Source organism: Nomascus leucogenys, chromosome 10 (genome assembly GCF_006542625.1).
Source record: "Nomascus leucogenys isolate Asia chromosome 10, Asia_NLE_v1, whole genome shotgun sequence".
In the NCBI taxonomy this organism is placed as follows: domain Eukaryota; kingdom Metazoa; phylum Chordata; class Mammalia; order Primates; family Hylobatidae; genus Nomascus; species Nomascus leucogenys.
In genome coordinates, this window is record NC_044390.1 from 78,583,313 (window position 1) to 78,603,417 (window position 20,105).

General features: G+C 43.8%; 2 protein-coding genes across 19 annotated transcripts in view; one reads left to right on the forward strand and one right to left on the reverse strand.

Moving 5' to 3' along the window:
• The window catches only part of SH2B3 (SH2B adaptor protein 3), a 46,905-nt gene extending 43,174 nt beyond the window's left edge, over positions 1-3,731 (forward strand). For all 3 annotated transcript variants that reach the window (XM_030821409.1, XM_030821408.1, XM_012510062.2), the window contains one exon: positions 119-3,731. In XM_030821409.1, coding sequence (XP_030677269.1) covers positions 119-414 — 296 coding nt within the window. In that variant the 3' untranslated portion in view covers positions 415-3,731. The remainder of the gene's footprint in view (positions 1-118) is intronic.
• Positions 3,732-4,320: 589 nt separating this feature from the next.
• Positions 4,321-20,105, reverse strand: part of ATXN2 (ataxin 2) — a 149,917-nt gene continuing 134,132 nt past the window's right edge. For 6 of the 16 annotated variants that reach the window (XM_030821396.1, XM_030821397.1, XM_030821394.1 and 3 more), the window contains 5 exons: positions 16,663-16,716; positions 9,333-9,478; positions 8,153-8,380; positions 5,804-5,972; positions 4,321-4,951 (listed from right to left, as the gene is read on the reverse strand). In XM_030821396.1, coding sequence (XP_030677256.1) covers positions 4,923-4,951; positions 5,804-5,972; positions 8,153-8,380; positions 9,333-9,478; positions 16,663-16,716 — 626 coding nt within the window. In that variant the 3' untranslated portion in view covers positions 4,321-4,922. Of the gene's footprint in view, positions 4,952-5,803; positions 5,973-7,168; positions 7,244-8,152; positions 8,381-9,332; positions 9,479-16,662; positions 16,717-20,105 lie in introns of all 16 variants that reach the window. The other 10 variants (XM_030821399.1, XM_030821398.1, XM_030821404.1 and 7 more) reach the window with 5 other exon arrangements.

Here is a 20,105-nt window from a genome sequence, read left to right on the forward strand (position 1 = left end):
GTGGCTGGCACTGGGTAGAGGCTTGCTGCAGACCCAGGGGTACAGGTATCTTGTTCTGTGTCCTGTCAGCACTTGCCTCAAGACTGATGGTGTGGTCTCTCTTGGTCACTTGTCCTAGGTTCCTGCAACACGGTCCTGTTCCCTTTCTCCCTTCCTCACTGGGATTCAGAGTTGGGCCTTCCCCACCTTAGCTCTTCTGGCTGTCCCCGGGGGCTCAGCCCAGAGGGTCTCCCAGGGCGATCCTCACCCCCTGAGCAGATCTTCCACCTGGTGCCTTCGCCCGAAGAACTGGCCAACAGCCTGCGGCACCTGGAGCATGAGCCTGTGAATCGAGCCCGGGACTCGGACTACGAAATGGACGCATCCTCCCGGAGCCACCTGCGGGCCATAGACAATCAATACACACCTCTCTGACCAGTGAGGAATTCCAGGCCTCAACAGCTGCCCTTGAGGAGCACAGGCAGAAGTGTGAACTTGTGAATGTAATTGATCTTTCCTTCCTTCCAGAGAGAGATTTAAGGGACACTGTTAACTGCTCGTGCCAGTTTGGACGTGACCCTTCTATTAGGCCTGTTGAAGGGCCCTCCTGTAAGTTTCATCTATCACCTGGCTTTTTCCTTATTGTTTACAGATGTAGTTCTTGTTAGAGGATGCCGCTAGCTCCTGCCCGGGGTCCCTATGCCCAGTCCCCGTTACTCTTAGAGAAAGGAGTTGGGGTGAGGGCCAGAGCTGGCAGTGGAAACTTGTTCTCTTTTTCACTGACACTGTCACAGCAGATGACAGACTTTCTACGGGTGGGGGGGGGTCATCAGGAAGCCCAGAACACTAACAAGCGGTTCTCTCATCTACCGTCAGTCCACGTGGCAGGTCTGCTGTGTCCACACCACAGATGACCACATCTAATCCTGCTTCTGCTCTCAGCTTTAGGACAAAAGCTCTGTCAGAGGCACAAGCTGAAGGTCAAAAATGATATAAAACATTTTACCTCAGACTAATTTCTTTAAAGGATTCAGGTTCAAAACTAAACCATTGCTTTATTTCAGTGCACTGTTTCAACTAACACCCATGCTATTTTTGTAGTCAGAAACAGCTATGCAAACCCTACCTGACTAATTCACAGTCTGGGCCAGCATGCTGGCTTGTCTACTGCATCCTCGGGATGGTCACCTGCCACTGAGTGGCCACTGTCCTTCCTAAATGTCAAGAAGTGAAGTGTGTCACCCTTTCAGGGAAATTCAGGCAATTACTGAAATAGGAGGGTGGCAAGGAACAGTTCTATCCTGGTGCCTTATGAATAAAAAACTGGATTCTGGTTTACAGCAGCTTTACAGTGATAGTTAAATTAACTGGGGCTGGGGGAAGAATAAGCAAAAAGGGAAGAAGGACTCCTAGGCCCTTTCTAGTAAATCCTTCAGCAACAAGGCTGGCTCAGTGCCCTCCAAGCATCTAATGGCTTATTAAATTTATCCCACAAGTGGGTTTTAGGCTCCTTTTTTTGAGCCAAAATGGAAGCTGGGAATCTGGTGCCGTAACTAATGAGAAACTCCTTTAATAGCCCACAATCAGTGTTCTGTTCTAGCTGGCTACTGCTTCATTGGATTGAGAATATATCTCCATGCACACATGGGCACACACAATCTCCACCATCCAGGGAGGTCCTGAAGTCAGATCTCTATCTACCTATACAAGTGATACAATTCATAGGGGGCTGGCTCCTCCCAGAACCTGTCTGGAGGCTCAGAAACAAGGGGGCAGTGACAGTGGAGTCAGCTGCTGTTAGGTGCCAGCAGAGCCATTCAGTACAACCCCCAGGCTCACAGCAGTGGCTTCTAGGAAACTGGGAGTTTAGATCAGCTTTACAGATAACATCAATCAGAGGCTAAAATGAAACCTCCGCCTAAAACTCACAGGACTGACTGCCTGGGAGGAGGGTTAGGTCTGTTCCTTCCACTTACTTATACTTAGTCTCTGTATTCCAAGAGGTCAAATTTTTGCTTCTAGAATTTTCTTGGGGTCTTTCAGAGGGTGGGGGAACAAACCCCTCCGCACTTTGTTTTGAGACGGAGTTTCACTCTTGTCAACCGGGCTGGAGTACAGTGGTGCGATCTTGGCTCACTGCAACCTCCACCTTCCTGGTTCAAGTGATTCTGCCTCGACCTCTCAAGTAGCTGGGATTACAAGCACCAGCCACCACGCCTGGCTAATTTTGTATTTTTAGTAGAGACAGGGTTTCACCATGTTGGCCAGGCTGGTCTCGAATGCCTGACCTCAGGTGATCCACCCGCCTCGGCCTCCCAAAGTGCTGGGATTACAGGCGTGAACCACCGCGCCCAGCTTACACCACTTTTAGTACCAACACTCATGGGTGATTTCATGGACTCTAAAGCAGACCTGACACTGATCCAGATTTGCAGTCCATTTTTAAGGACACCTGTCTTTATTTCCTCAAAGTCAAGCAGCTTTCTCTGGAAAATGAATGCTAATTAGCGTGAACCAAAAGAGTTAGTTAATAGTCTGAAGTTTTTTAAAGGAGAAAGCTTATTACGGAAAGTCATTGGTCCTCCCCTCCGCACAGGAAAGGTACCCAGTAGATAATGAACCAAATTAAGTTCCCTCCCTCCAGCCAGAAGTTAAACATCTGGGATATGATGTCTTCACGCCAGGGGCACTCATTTCTTAGCAGCCTCTCTACATACATCTCTCAGGTGGTGCCAAGAGGCACACCAGGTAGAGCAAACTTAGCAGCTCTGACAGGCTGCAAAGTGCAAGTTCAGATTCTGTGGCAGAGATGTGGAAGGCACCCACCTCCAGACTGCTTCCCGTCCAAGTTACCAGGACAGCTCGAATACATGCTGACAGAAAACTCTCATGGCTCTAGGAAGAAGTGACACTAAGCCAACGCCTTTCTTTATGTGGGAGCAGACTCAACTGATGAAGGGGTGGGCAGCAGTGTGGGGCAGGCACCCCACTGGCTGCAGCTAGCCCACCATAGGCACAGCACATCCCAACACTCTCCTTCCAGTCCCGAACAGGCCCCAGCCGGCAACTTCTACCGAGAGCCATGGCTCAGCACCAAACTGGACAATAGACATCATGATCCCTCCAGTTAGCTCTAATTACAGACCCCACCAGTACAGCTTGACAGCTCCCGGCACCATCACTTCCTTCATCTGACTTTATTGAACTTTTACAAACTAACAGTCACCAGCACCAAAGAATTAAGTCAACTAACCTGCCTTGAATTTTAGACCAGCAATCCATATGGCTTTATCTGGTATAAATCTTCTGCCTTTGATCATTTCTGGACCGTAGGAAAAAGGAATAGCAATCATTAAAATCTTGGGCCAGAGAACACTATTTTTACATAACAGTTTCTTAACCTAAATTCAAAGCCTGAGACTCTTCCCTGAGGGTTGCCTGAGATTCCTTCATGCTTTCTATTCAGGACTAAGTCCCTTACTGCAAATGTGTTAGCTCTAACATCTCCCACAAGCTAGAGGAACTTGCGAGTATATTAACAAGGACACATCTGACATCCTGTGTTTGGTTAGAATATACAGCACATTGTGATAACATAAAGTGGATTCATCTTGTATCATTATAGGCAGAAGGTATTTGGCAATTTTTTATGTATTTTATGTACTGTACAAGTAACTTATTCTTGAATAATGCAAATTTTGCTATAATGTACAAATTGCTATATGTGAATTAAAAAGTTTTCAGAATCTTAATTTGCTGTCACAATATTTAAAGGCTCTATTAAGACCATGGTCTCTCTACAAAATCCTTGCCCTGCCCAAATACTTGCTCTTCCCTTTGTCCTCCCCGTTGCAATCTGGGAATATTAACAAATGCTTATGAATCCATCCATGTCAATAAGCAGCTTTGTACATCTGTGTATCTTTTCAGCCTTCATGCCCTCTGGATTTCTTTATTGCAATTTTTTTTCTGAGTGTCTCCTGCCCCCTACTGGTAAAACAGAAAAATGCCCGAATTGGGAACTTCCAGCTCACTCATTTTGGTTCAGGAGATACGAAAAAGGAAGCTTACAGAATCGGTGTCAGCCCGAGGATGTGGAATTTCAGTGCTGCCCAACTCTGGCCAACCTTCCTCCTCCTGAAGCAGATCTCTAATCCACCAAAGAGAATAGCTCAGTCTTGTCTTTTTCTAGAGATACCTTGAACCAGAACTAAAGGTGAAGAAGAAAAATCATTTGACAGCTACCTTCCGGGATATTCAAAACGCACCCTTAGCACACCTGCTTTGATATTAAGTATCCTACAAAGAAGTTGCTTATACAGACACACGCTACTAACTTGATCAGTTTTTAAAACTTTTTTTATTTTTTAATTTTTTTTAAGTTTTTATTTTATATTATCTACAAAGTAAAAGTTTTTCCCTTAACTTAAAAGTTGAACCACTGTAGACAGTGATCACCTCATCAAACTTGATTTATAAATAATAATCCGTCAGTTTGACGGTAAGAATTTACTGAACCTTTGTCAAGTTTAGTAAAAGGGCGTTCCAAGTCTTGATTTTTTTTTTTTTTTTTTTTTTTTTTAGCAGTAATAGCAGCAAGAATCACTCTTGTTACTTCTTTTGCTAGCTGATGTGTTCATGACTTTCAAGGGTTATTAAAAAATAAATAACTTCCAGTTTCGGCAAGCAGAGCTGGGGTACCTGCGGGACTCTGAAACAGCGTATGGAATTATGGAATAGCCCCCAAGTTCCTAAATGCCTCTACTCGGTCCAAGTATCTTCCACTGCAAGTGAACTGTTAGCATTCCTATTGGATGTTACAAGAAATCAACATATGTATTTTAAAAACAAAATAAATGAAATTCTAGTTTTCTGTGCTTCCAGTTGGTAGAAGCAGTAGAAGGGAGGAGGGAATTTGGCCTTTCGGTTCCTCCAGGGCAGCCTTACAACTGCTGTTGGTGGTGGGCTTGTACTGTAAAAAGAAAAGCGAACATTGAAACAGAAAACTGGCAACACCACACATCAGCCTAGTGTCTCTGCAGCACATGATTGTAAACTATCCTCGTGCTAGCTGAACAAAACTCAAAATTGAATTCACTTTTCCCCCCTCCCATCTGCACCAAAGTGGGGAGGGTTGGGTGGGTGGGTAGAAACAAACCAGTCAGACGTAAAACCACTTCAGATAAAACTCCCAGAAGACTTGTTCATGGGGTAGAAAAAAAGGCCTTAACAAACCCCCTCCCCAAATACTAGCCAAGCACCAGTATTGCTTTCAGAATAACAGGTCAGACTGTGAAGTATCGCCATGGCAGCCATCAAGTAGTAGAGCACAATCACAGGGCGCTCTCCCCTGGTCAGGGGCTGGGGCTAACGCTACACTCAAAGCCAGTCCATTCACAGCGCTTTCTCAGCAGTATCTTCTCCAGAGCTACAATCAAACTCTGCCATGGTAAATAACCCCCCACATGTCAGACTTTTGGGACTCAGGAAGGAAAACACTGCCCTGTCCAGCCTATCATAACAAGGAAGGCCAACTGAGTCCTAGGCATGCATCAGCTACACAGAATGCTGCTGCTGCTGCTGCTGCTGCTGCTTCTCATCAAGCCAAATCCTGTATACCATCAGAACACACACAGACTCGGCTCCCGGAAGCCTCAGGCCCTGATGCTGAACTGATCGTCACAGTCCCTCCTGTGCACACTCCTGGACAGGTCTTGCTAGTTCTCGAATGCGGGGCTTGAAGCACTGGCCCTGCCTGCCATTCCACCTGTGCGAGCAGAATGCTTTGGGGTGCCCCGGCGGCCCCTGCACACACACGCCTCACCTGAAGGGTGCGTCATATAGGGGAAATGCGCTGTTGTCGAGACTGGAATGGGCTGTAGTGCACTTTGAGCGAGGGCGGCCTGGGGACCGCCGGGTGGCTGTGTCGTCATTAGCATCATTGGCGCATGGGCAGTTGGATGAGAAGGAACCATTCCTGACTGTACATGAGCCTGAAACAGAGAGCTCTTTTACGCATACAGGCAACATCTCCGGCTTCAACAACATGTCAACTGTGTTCCTTTCACTGGGCTGGGACTCTCAGGAAACGGCAACGGTGGGCCTCAAGGCCCAGTTGTGTTCTCTGGGGACAATCTCTAGTAGATTATCTATTGACCTGAAGATGAGCTTCACCTTTGGGCAGATCCTGCAAGGGTCAGGGAGCAGGCACCAAGTGAGCCTGGGTAGAAGTCAGGGCTGTGCTGTCCTAACCCTTGACATTTCTGATCACTGTATTCTACGTATGGGGTAAGATCTTCACAAAGATTAGACCCTGGATCCAAAGGCAGCTTTCTCAACTTAATATCATACAAGATTCAATGATGCTTCAGAATCAGGCTGCCATGTGGGGCCTGAGGTAGTTTTGCAGATAACATCCCTTTCAAATAGGAAAGCAGATTACTACATTAATAAGCAGAGACTGTCACAGTCCAGTATGTGAATTACTTGGACCTCTGTTCATTTGCCTCTCTTCCTCTGCTTCTGGTCTGCTCACCAGGCAGTGAAAAGAGACTCTTAGGCCCCCGTGACTCTCAGAGATATGCTGATGGAGCAGGAGGAGGAGGAGGAGTTGGAGTTTTTAACGGCTCCAGTGAGATGGAAAGGAGTAACCTGAAGTCATCTGGGCCAGCCCAGTGTCTCTGTACCAAGTTCAACCTGGTCTCACTCACTGTCAAGTTGGAAAGGTGATTTTAGTCAGCCCAAACAGCTGGATTCCAGCTCTGCAGGGGGTTGGCAGGGCCAGGAAGAGCCCTTGTTTCCTTTTTCCCACACTGTGCACTGTTCTAGACTACGATAAGCCTTGGATGAAATGCCGTTTTTACTCTCACATATTCAAATGGGCACATGGCATATTTGAGCATCCCTGTGTTAACCTTTTTGCTCTTTCAGCACAAAAACAGAGGTTTTAGGGATCCCTGAGTTACATGTAAGTTCACATGCCTACTTAGCCACCAGCCTCTGCTAGACACGTACAGGACCCCAGCTCTTATGAAGCTGACTCCACCAAACCACGCTGGCCCACACGGACCAAACAGGCTTCCCTCCCCACTATCAAAAAGCAAATCAACTGCAGTGCGCTACACCACAGAACCTAAACTTTGCAGGGTGAGGACGCCCAAACTTCCCAGAGCTGTGGAACTCTACTTACAAGGTAGCCTTCTGAGAGATAGATCCAACTGAGTCGCATCTCTAGCCCACACCTTGCCAGAGCCTCACTGGCGCACTATTTAACAGGAAATGGAATTCATTGTGGCAGGTCTCACTTAGACCCGCCTCAGAGAGTTCTGTTATGAAAGTAGCAGAGACATCTAATACAGCCAATTCACCCGTAACAGCCCCAGGGAGGGCCTCAAGGCCAGCGTTAGAGCCCAACTTCAGTGCAGCTCCTTCTCCTCATTAAGACAATCCCCTGGGCCCTGGAGTGCAGGGACCTTTGTCAGCAGCTGATGCAGACAGCAACCACTGAGATGGCAAGCACACCTTTCACCTGTAGCAGCTTACACTGGAGGTGAGCTCCAAAGTGCTTCCAGGGCTGCTCTTAAAGAAAAATGGGACCACCTGGGTGCTTCCAGCTTCTAGTTACACTGCACCAATGTCCAAGGCCAAGCCCTCTCAAGAGTACAACTTATGGTCAAAGCAGATATATGGATAACCAGGGAAAACAATTGGAGAGATGTGTCTGGAACTCATGTGAGTAACAATCAAGTTGACAGGCCCCGGTAGTCACCTCGGAGAGCTGAGACTCTGTGAAGGCCATCATCCCTGCCTGGCTTCCGAGGTAAGTGTGTAGGGGGGATATATATGTATACATATATATAGTAGTGGGGCTATACAGACGTAGCAAAGCAGACACAGAAAGGAAAGAAGGACTGGGTTGCATTCCATAGTCAAAGATATTTTTAAGGTCTCAGTTGGAAAACTAAAGGACTGACCAGTCAGCACCTTCACTGATACCATGACAAAACCACACAAACATTCCCTTAGGGCCAGATCACGTGTATTTGAGAGGAAAAGGGAGACAGGCAAATGGCATGACACACAGGGTTTCCTAGCTGGGAGAGCCTCTAGCTGCTTACTGATAACCTTCACATTTGACTTGGCCTTCACAGAAAGTTGGCTAAAGCTGGTTTACCTGAGGTACGTGGGCCATGTGGGGTGGGTTGGTATACGCCGGCTGAACGTGAGAAGGATGGATCGTAAAGACGGTCTGTTGTGCTGCTGGGAAACTATTCTGTGGCGACTGCGTGTTGGAGGCAGGTGTCATGGAGGGTGGAGTTGGCGCAAGCCCCGCGTGGTAAATGGCTGACTGCTGCTGTGGACTGGCCAGATGGAGAGCCTGGGCGGCCTGGTGCTGATGGTGCTGCAAAGCGACAGGAAAGAATGGAGAGGAAAACTTCTTTAATGAAAAGCAGCCAAGGGATACTCACAAAGCTAAGCTTTGCACATGTGGGCCTATGATGAGGGGTACAGGGGAATGTACAGGGTGATAAGAGCAAGGCTGGAGGTGCCTCCCATCTGGACACTCCTTTCTGGGGTACAGAAGCCTGATTCTCAGCCTGGCAGTTAGAAACTTCTGAGCATACTAAAGTCAAACAAGACTACTGCCCCAGGGAACTGATAGACATCAAAGACATCTTTAACTGCCTCCATTAGCAAACATAATTCAAGAAGCTCATAGGAAAATAACCTCATCACATAAACCTTAAAAATTAAAATTTAAAAGTCCCAAGCAAATAGGAATTTGCCTTATGAACTTTATGTTAAATTTGATTTTTCATAATGCAAGTTTCCAGAGCTTATCCAATCACCTCATTATCAACATGTATCTTAAATGTGATTCTTTTGTTTTTTAAATTTTTTATTTTTTTGAGACAGTCTCGCTCTGTTGCCCAAGCTAGAGTGCAGTGGCATGATCTCTGCTCACTGCAAGCTCCGCCTCCCGGGTTCATGCCATTCTCCTTCCTCAGCCTCCCGAGTAGCTGGGACTACAGGCGCCCGCCACCACGCCCAGCTAATTTTTTTGTATTTTTATTAGAGATGGAGTTGCAGTGTTCACCAGGATGGTCTCGATCTCCTGACCTCGTGATCTACCCGCCTCGGCCTCCCAAAGTGCTGGGATTACAGGCGTGAGCCACTGCGCCTGGCCTTTAAAGGTGATTCTTAAAACCACCACCCTAGGGGCACAGCTGTATCCATCCTCACGAGGGTGGACATGCCATGTGTTCTAACAACGCGATACCTGGCACCTGAAAAAAGCATTCAGATACTAGGATGAGGAAGCCACTCCATGCAGACCTCTGAGTTGCCCTTACCTGAACAGGACTGGGTGCAGGATGACTTCCACCATGTTGGCTTTGCTGCTGTCCAGTGGGGGTAGCTGAAGGCTGAGGGTGTGGAGTATGTGGGTGCAGGGTAGCGTTAGGGTGCGCATACTGCTGAGCAAGGGAGCCCGTGGAAACTAAAGTGAAAGAAAAAGGAGCATGTACACAACCGATGTGTGACAACCTCCATCACTCCTCTACACTTCATCAACTGAACTTTCTTGATGGTTACAATGCATAACTGACGCCACTACCAATTTCTATAGATGACTCTCTTTAAACCATCCATTGTCTTGAAAAAATAAGTGTAGCTATTGCTTAACAGACTAGCATTTGGTTCATATAATACAGCTCTACATATGATATTAAAATCAAATTAGTTTGCATTTACTCTTAACGGTCACTAGGTTTTCCCAAAAAGGCGACTTGAAGGCATAGGCAGAAACTATTCAAACAAGTGCATTTTAGGCGCACACTCTTTAGTTCAAGGCCATCATCTGGCTAACCTCACCATGCTACTGCCCTGGTGCAATGTCCTGAGGGCACAGACTGTATTGAGTGTGGCGGGGGGTGGGGGTACGGGCACTGTGTATGGTATGTGGCAAGGCCAGGATCTATCATCAGGGCCGAAGGACCACAATCTCTCTCAGCTAATCACAGGAGCCCCTCTGCCACTCAGTTTACTTCCCAGGCCCTAATGGAGGATCTCCCATCTTTGCTTTATAAAATAAATATAGAAAAGTAAACTCCCTTCTGAGTGCCCCAGGCCTTTAGAAAGAAATTTACTAGAGTAACTTCAAAGGACAGCATGATGGGCCAGTTTAAATCAAAGATAAGAACTGAAAGCCAGTTCTTTGTGAATCTCAGCATGGGCCAAACCTTGGTACAAAAACCATTTCTTCATGTCTTTCATTTTTTTTTTTTTTTTTTTTTTTTTGAGATATAAGTCTGACTCACTCTGTTGCCCAGGCTCACTGCAACCTCTGCCTCCCAGGTTCAAGCAATTCTCCTGCCTCAGCCTCCCGAGTAGCTGAGATTACAGGCATGTGCCACCACGCCCAGCTAATTTTTGTATTTTTAGTAGAGATGGGGTTTTGCCACGCTGGCCAGGCTGATCTCAAACTCCTGACCTCAGATGATCCGCCCAATTCAGCCTCCCAAAGTGCTGGGATTACAGACGTGAGCCACCGTGCCCAGCCTGTTCATGTGTTTCAAAAACAGTTAAGTTGACAATCAGAAGCAGAGTAGGATGTGTTCACTGCTTCCAGTGACTATGGACAGCACACTGATGATACAAAACTAACCTCCACGTGGCAATGAGCTGAGAACACAGTGTTCTCAAGACAACTCTAGCAAGGTATAGTTCCCAGCCCTCTCTTGAGAAACGAATCCTAAAATCCCTCAAGATAATAAGCCCATACACAGAAATGATTCCAAAACAGTTCCCCACATTCTTCATATAACGTGTTAGCAAACACAGACATATGCAGGACTGATTGGGGAGAGAAGCAAGCACAGCTTTGGGAACAGGCACCCTAGTTCCAGCAGTCTGGTAGGCAAGGCTTCCGAGTCACCAGCATAGACGACTCTGGGTATATTCCACGTAAATGGTGTGCAGAGGGTTAGGCTAGGCACGTGGAGCAGTTCTATAATGCTAGGTGTTGTAGGGCTAAGGGCCACCAACTCTCCAGCCCAGTTACGTCTCCAGCTACAAAGCTATCTCTTAGCAGAGGAAAGGGCAAAGCAAAGAGCCAGTTCTAGGACTACCTGTGCATCCACTGCCAGTGCCACAGCTGGCATTAATATTCCTTCATATCCAGTTTAGACTGGATACAGCAGCTTTGTTTATACACTGGGAAAATTTTCCAGACTGTAGGAATTAACATATGCCAGAACATTTTAACAAGAAAACTGTGGCAACATATTCTCTGAATGTTTTCAAGAGTAGTGAATGTCTTCTGGGAGCTAGAACAAATGATGTACAAATGATGAAGCCTTCCTGAGCTTCACAGTCCCATGAGTCTATGAAGACAGTCCTTTTTTTCTAACTTGCTGGCTTATTAACAGGCTCTCTATCATCATCATACTCATTAAGTTTACTTCCAGCTCCCCCAAGTTGTATAGGCACTGACTTGGTCTAAAAGATTTGATGTAAATTTCGAACCTGAGTTTGTTGTTCTTGTAAAAATCTTACGTTCATTTTAAAAATGTATTTATTTGTTTAGTTTTTGACAGAGTCTTGCTCTGTTGTCCAGGCTGGAGTGCAGGGGCACCATCTCGGCTCACTGCAACCTCTGCCTCCCAGGTTCAAGCGATTCTCCTGCCTCAGCCTCCCAAGTAGCTGGGACTATAGGCAAGCATCACCATGCCTGGCTGATTTTTGTATTTTTAGTAGAGACGGGTTTTGCCTATTGGCCAGGCTGGTCTCGAACTACTGGCCTCAAGTGATCCATCTGCCTCGGCCTCCCAAAGTGCTGGGATTACAGGCATGAGCCACTGCGCCAAGCCACATTTGTTTATTTTTGAGACCCAGTCTTGCTGTCACCCAGGCTGGAGTGCAGTGGCGCGATCTCGGCTCACTGCCTCCGCCTCCTGGGTTAAAGTGATTCTCCTGCCTCAGCCTCCCAAGTAGCTGGGATTACTTGGCTAATTTTTGTATTTTTAGTAGAGATGGGGTTTCACCATGTTGGCCAGGCTGGTCTCAAACTCCTGGCCTCAAGTGATCCATCCACCTCGGCCTCCCAAAGTGTTGGAATTACAGGCGTGAGCAACTGCACCCGGCCTAAAAATTTATTTTTGAATAATAAAAGAGCCACATATAGCTAAGTAGCTACTACAGTGGACAGTGCAGTTTTGTTGTTGTTTTGAGACGGAGTCTCGCTTTGTTGCCCAGGGTGGAATGCAGTGGCGTGATATCGGCTCACCGCAACCTCTGCCTCCCGGGTTCAAGCGATTCTCCTGTGTCAGCCTCCTGAGTAGCTGGGACTACAGGCGCGCCTGGCTAACTTTTTTGTATTTTTAGGAGAGACGGTTTCACCATGTTGGTCTGGCTGGTCTTGAACTCCTGACCTCAGATGATCCACTCATCTTGGCCTCCCAAAGTGCTGGGATTACAGGCGTGAGCCACCACGCCCAGCCACAAAACGTTCTATTGGATAGAGATGTCTACAGTTGTCCATGGTCCCCTACTGTTAAACCATTAGCACTAACCCCTACTGCCACCCTAGCCTCTTAAAAATGTCATTTGTAACAATCTAAATTTGTCTAAGGAAAAGTAATTCCCAAATCCCAAATTCTGTTCATGGAGGCTCATAAAGATACCGTACAGAATCTCAGAGGTTTTTTTTTTTTTTGTAACTTTATTCAAGAAATTTTGTACTAAAAAGTTTGAAATTTCACTTTTAAATACCTTCTAGGCAAAGTATTAAGAATATTAAAAAGTAACAATAAATATAGAAAATAATTATGCCCATGAAATCTCATAATTAAGTTATTCATCAACTGGAAAAATGTAAAAATCTTGAAATCATTTGAAGAGAAAAGTAAAGATGAAATATTTTTACTATGCATTTTTAAAAGCCATCTCTGCAATTTAAGTTTACCAGTATTTAAAGACTATAATACCGTGTTCTAATCTATAGCTAATTTGCATGCACAGCACAAATACCCAAGCTGAGTGAATGTACATAGGCTTTGTTTAAAAAAACAAAAACAAAATCCTTTCCCTACCTAAATACCAGTGAACTGCAAGGCATTGATTAAAAAAAAAAGACGAAAACCACAAAGGATGTGTAAAATATGTATCATACGTTGCAAACAAAATTTAAAAAGAGTTAATTAGAAATACTTCCCTTTGTTTTTTTTGTTCTAGCTCAAAAGATCTGAAAGGAAGCACCTTAATCAGGAATTCTTTTCCTCCTTTATTTGAAATTGGGAGAAATGGAGCCGGGCACGGTGGCTCACGCTTGTAATCCCAGCATTTTGGGAGGCTGAGGCGGGCGGATCACCTGAGGTTAGGAGTTCAAGACCAGCTTGGCCAACACGGCGAAACCCTGTCTCTACTAAAAATACAAAAATTAGCTGGGCGTGGTGGCAGGCGCCTATAAATCACAGCTACTCAGGAGCGTGGGGAAGGAGAATAGCTTGAACCCAGGAGGTGGAGGTTGCAGTGAACCGATATCACACCACTGCACTCCAGCTTGGGCAACAAGAGCGAAACTCCGTCTCAAAAAATAACAAAATAAAATAAAATAAAATAAAATAAAATAAATAATAATAATAAATTGGGAGAAATGTGAAACTTATACTTTAAATCAATACTAATAACAAAAATACAGTTCGGTTCCTTGATAGGCCAGTTAAGTAAGAGTGATACAAAGTGGGCTAGGAAGAAAATTTAAAAGCCAAGGAAAAAATAGCTTGGAAGACCAGAGAGACAAAAAAGGAACTGGAGGCCAAGGCGGGTGATCACGAGGTCAGGAGTTCAAGACCAGCCTGGCCAAGATGGTGAAACCCTGTCTCTACTAAAAACACAAAAAAAATTAGCTGGGCGTGGCAGCAGGCGCCTATAATCCCAGCTACTCTGGAAGCTGAGGCAGAGAATTGCTTGAATCTAGGAGGCGGAGGCTGCAGTGAGCCGAGATCGCGCCACTGCACTCCATCTTAGACGACAGAGTGAGACTCCATCTCAAAAAATAAAAAATAAAAGGAACCAGGATAAGGTAAACAAGGAAAAAACGCAGGAGAATCAGGGAAAAGGAGAGTGGAGTGGGAAGGGCAGTGGGTTCTGACCCACGCATATTATTTCACTGCTTTTGTTATATATGCTCATTCTGGCTAAAGATCCCAGAGAGGTTAAAAATAAAGTTAATTTTATTTGTAATTCTGATTTATTCATCAGTTAAACTTCTATTTATAAAACATAAGTAGTCTTCCTAAAATCTTTTAAAGATAATCAAAGACATATGCTTCTTTGGTCCAGACCTAGTCCAGAAGTTTCCCACTCAGTGTTCCTTGACATAAATATTTAAGATTCTAAACATATGATCAGTCAAAAATCCTTAATAACACTAACCACATTCCAGAACTAGTCTCCTCAGCTGTGATCTCACAGAAGCAAATTAAGTACATAAAGCTGTGTGTTTAATTTGTAACTAGGTTTTGTCACTTTGACTTTGGATGCACAAGTCATAAGAGATCACCAGCATTGCAAAACTTATAAAACAAAACAAAATATTCCAACTTGTAAATCTGATGTTAAATTCAGAAAAAGGGAAGTGAAGGAAAGTTGAAAACTCTAAAAGGGGAATAAAAGGCAACTTGACCAAACCATCACAAAATGGCTTAGAACAGGGGAAAATGAAGCAGCAGATTAAATTAGCAGCCCAACTGTTAGTTTCTTTTAAAAAGTGCTGATACTCCCTTTTAGGGGAAGTTGTGCTAAGGCAATTAAGGCTTAGGTGTAATGATTAAGGACCTTTTAGCTACTTACCAGGAAAACGACACCAAACTACTAACAGAGACAGTAAGATGGTGAGGATAACTACATTTGAGACCTCAAATTGAGTACATAATAAAATCACCTACTGACACTATCTTTTACACACTACAATCACAGACATAATTTCTCCTTTAATAGTATATACATACAGCAAGACTCCTTTTTAAAGAGCATCTATTAAAGGATTAAATTTAACATTTCCTAGCACCAAATAAATAATATATATATACACATATACATATCTATATACACACATATGTATGTATGTATCAGCTTATTTTTGGATACCAAGTCATGGCATAATTAACAAAGATTTAAGGTCAAATGCATTTTAAATGCTAATATGGCATTTAGTAGAGTCAGACATTGAGTCACCCCAAAATAACTCAAAATGTTGTGCCTAACATAAAATTTGAATCCTTAATATCCTCTAGAACACAACATTTCATACAAGGTGACAATATTAATGGCACAAATTTCTAAAAGATTTCTACAAATATTAGTACTCCTTCCTATTTAAATACCAAAGTCCAAGACTAGCCTTATTTTTATTTTTTATTTTGAGACAGAGTATCTCTCTGTTGCCCAGGCCTGAGTGCAGTGGTGCAATCTCGGCTCACTGCAACCTCCGCCTCCAGGGTTCATGGAAATCTTGTGCCTCAGCCTCCGAAGTAGCTGGCACTACAGGTGCGCACCACCATGCTTTTGGTAGAGATAGGGTTTCACCACGTTGGCGAGGCTATTCTCGAACTCCTGGCCTCAAGCGATCCACCCACCTCGGCCTCCCAAAGTGCTGGGATTACAGGCGTGAGCCACCGTGTCCGGCCCTTATTTTTACAAATTGCCCTACAAATAGGAAAAATGTACCTTACAAGTTCATTTCCGAAAGCAAGCTCCGCCCAGACTTTCTCCATGAAGGAGCAATCATTTCTGTACTTTTTGCCAGGTGGGGAGAGGGGACCTAGGCTGTCCAAGATAATGACCTGAGAGGTCATGATCTCTTGCTTAACCTCAAGATATCCTGAGGGGTCTGCTTCCTGAATATTTTATTTTTTGAGACAGAATCTCACTCTGCCACCCAGGCTGGAGTGGAGTGGCATGACCTCGGCTCACTGCAACCTCTGCCTCCCAAGTTCAAGCAGTTCTCCTGCCTCAGCCTCCCTAGTAGCTGAGATTACAGGCGCATGCCACCATGCATGGCTGATTTTTGTATTTTTTAGTAGAGATGGAGTTTTACCATGTTGGTTAGGCTGGTCTTGAACTGCTGACTTCAGATGATCCACCCACCTCAGCCTCCCAAAGCACTGGGATTACAGGTGTGAGCCACCGTGCCCGGCCCTTCCTGAATATTTTAAACCTTTAGCCATGCACAGGACTGAAAAGTTTTTCCCTTAGTATTTCATCAATCCTATTCAATTAAAAATCCTGGTAGGCATAAATTTTTTCTTATCAGAATATAAACAAACATTTTAAGTTTATACCAAGCTTGTGGCTTGGTGTGTGTGTGTGTGTGCGTGTGTGTGTGTATAAAGCTGTTTAGGAAAAGTTTCTCTGAACAAGGAAAATATTAGGCATTTCCCAGTCACATTTGCTTGGTATGCAAAAATTGATTTCTGAAACAACTCCATTTTTCATTAACTCCAGCCTTCTTAAACTGGATTATTTCCATTTTAAAAACTGAATAATTTATATATATAAATACTTTTAATAATTTGACTGGCACAAGAAAAATATTGTTCAACAAGTCTACTCCCTTAACATGTATCCTTTAAAAAGTGTTTTACTGTACAAGTAAAAATTAGTATAAAAAACCCAACTCACTGGCAAAGTAGAAAGAAGGGCTTGTCTCCTTGTTGTATGGTAATTTGGGACATGCTGAATTTGGGAAATAGAAAGGTAAATTAGCCTTTTGAGGTGTGCATTTTCCGAATTTTCTGGAAAGGTTGACATATTAGTAATTTCTTTTTGTATTCATGCATAATTCATTTTTATAAGAGATGACAAGCACTTTAAACACTGCTACAGAATTTTAAAAGAAAGGACTAAACCGGAAGACACTGTTCTTCTGTACTTAGGTGTCAAGTTGTCATGCTGACTTGCTTAAAAGTGAAAGGAATAAAATCATTATCTAATAAAAAGACCAACATGGCATTCTACTGAACAATCTTGATATAAATCATGTACCAAAATAAAACAATATTTTACAAGTTTAATTCAATAGACACACAATTTTGCAAAACATTACTAATGGAAATGTCATTATCCTGAAGGATTATCTAGTAATGGATCCAAAAATTTAGGATCATAGCAAGAATATAAACATGAATATTATTTCTTATAAAAACATGTCTACATAAAGGGGTAGGGTATTTGAGTATATTTAAATACACCTGGAAGGATACACATCAAAATGTTAAAAGGCAGTTGTCAGGTGGAGGGATTATGGATGCTTTTCATTTTTTTTTTTTTTTTTTTTAACTTACTGTATTTTCTTACTTATCTGCATTGAACTACTAAAAACAAACCAAAAAAGGATTCTGGATCTAATCCTTCCTAATGGCTCTAGTTAGTCGGAAAAGTTGTATTACTACTGCTTCTGAAAGGTAAAAGCATCGCCATAAAACAAAATTAGATGGATCAGAAGAGTAGATGTGAGGCTGGGCGCAGTGGCTCACATCTGTAATTCCAGCACTTTGGGAGGCCTAGGCAGACAAATCACAAGGTCAGAAGTTCGAGACCAGCCTGGCCAAGACGGTGAAACCCCGTCTCTACTAAAAATACAAAAATTGGCCGGTCGTGGTGGCGCACACCTGTAGTCCCACCTACTCGGGAGGCTGAGGCAGAAAAATCGCTTGAACCTGGGAGGCAGAGATGGCAGTGAGCTGAGATCGCACCGCTGCACTTCAGAATGGGCGACGACAGAGTGAGACTGCCTCAAAAAAAAAAAAAAAAGTAGATGTGAGAGGAAAAAAAATTAAAGTAACTTCTTAGAAGGGATGGGGTAGAGGCAATGATGTAAGTTAGATTAAGAGACATCAAAGAGGCCGGGCGCAGTGGCTCACGCCTGTAATCCCAGCACTTTGGGAGGCTGAGGTGGGTGGATCACCTGAGGTCAGGAGTTCAAGACCAGCCTGACCAACATGGTGAAACCCTGTCTCTACTAAAAATACAAAAATTAAGCCAGGTGTGGTGGTGGGCACCTGTAGTCCCAGCTACTAAGGAGGCTGAGGCAGGAGAACTGCTTGAACCCAGGAGGCGGAGGTTGGGGGGAGCCGAGATCGCGCCATTGCACTCCAGCCTGGGCAACAGAGGGAGACTCTGTCTCAAAAATTAAAAAAAAAATTAAAAAAAAAAAAGAGGCTGGGCACAGTGGCTCACGCCTGTAATCCCAGCACTTTGGGAGGCCGAGGTGGGCGGATCACGAGGTCAGGAGATCGAGACCATCCTGGCTAACACAGTGAAACCCCATCTCTACTAAATAAAATACAAAAAATTACCCGGGCGTGGTGGCGGGTGCCTGTAGTCCCAGCTACTTGGGAGGCTGAGGCAGGAGAATGGCATGAACCCAGGAGGCGGAGCTTGCAGTGAGCCGAGATCACGCCACTGCACTCCAGCCTGGGCGATAGGGAGAGACTCCGTCTCAAAAAAAGAGACATCAAAGAGATAAGGTTTTTGACAAAAGCCCTTTCTAAGATAGCTAGAAAGGGAACAAGGTCAATACTTTTTTAGAATGTAATAAAATAATTCTCCTATTTTATCAATTTAACTGTTCAGTAATGTTAGCATATTTGTATTAAACATACTAAAAATTTAAAAACAATAATCAGGATTTCATTTTGCAGTCATTAGTGGTCCTATGTTTTCAATGCCTTTGGCTATGGCCGTAACAATTAATGAACGAGAAAAGATGACATAAAATTGTCACCAACATCTGGGTGCATGTTATTCTGTTTGCATTAAATGTTTTAAAAACCTAGACAGGATGTAGCTTAAAAAGAAAAGCACAATTCATACTCAAAGTATTTGGTTCCTCTGAGAAAATGTATGACAATATATTTAATATATTTATAAAATATAAATTGTTCAGGGAAGATGAGTATAAAATTAACACTTCTATGTAAGTTTGCTGTAGTTTATAAGAATGTACTTCAAATTTTGTTTATATTTGATATAATAAGGCTTTGAAAGTCTAATAATTCAAATAAATCACTGAAGATTTAATGAAGAACGTGCTTAAGCAGATTAAATTATGGCTTATGATGGCATAGAACAAAACAATTCTTTCTAATGTTTTCTTTTTTTAAATAGAGACAGGGTCTTGCTCTGTCACCCAGGCTGGATTACAGTGGTGCCATCATAGCTCACTGTAGCCGCAAAGTCCTGGACTCAAGTGATCCTCCCATTTCAGCTTCCTGTGTAGATGGGACTACAGGCACGTGCCACCATGACTGGGCTTTTTTTTTTTTTTTTTTTTTTTGGTAGAGATGGGATCTCGCCATCTTGCCTAGACTGGTCTTGAACACCTGGGCTAAGTGATCCTCCACTTCAGCCTCCCCAAGTGCTTGGATTACAGGTGTGAGCCACCATGCCCAGCTCCTAATGTCCTTTTTAGGGTCTTAAGCACCACAAAGGGAATCTTGATTAACTAGTGACAATCACAAGTCCACAGCCTTGCTCCTAGCCTGCCTCCATACAGACAGCAATTAAACATCACCGGTGTAAACTACAGGAGAGTAGTTCAGATTTGGCTGAGTAACTTTCTCCTGGCATGAAAGAACTGGCTCTAATGACTAGTTCATTCCAGATTTCACTGGACATTAGATCTAGTGCTTTGTTTTGTTTGCAACATTTCCTATTTGTCCACACATAAATGGACTTTGGGGTCTAAGGCCCCACTGCTCTTCAAATGGACATGTTCTAGGAAGTAGTTATGAAAATCATCTGTACCTCAAACACAGTATTTACCCTATAGGCTGTTTCAAAACCAATGAACATTCATCCAAAAGATGAAGCCAGATGTTGGTAGTGAATGAACACAATGAGGAGAAAGATTCTGCTCAACATTACAGTATTATTGCTACAATGTCTCAAAAGCATGGGTACACAAATAACTACTCTCCAAATGCAATGGAAATTTTAGCTTAAAAGTTTCAGATCTGATTCCAAGGGGAGTATGCCAGAAAATGGAAGGAAAGAGATGTTCTTTCCACTTGTTAAATCATGATGTATTCACCAGAAATGTATAAACAATCATAATGAACTTT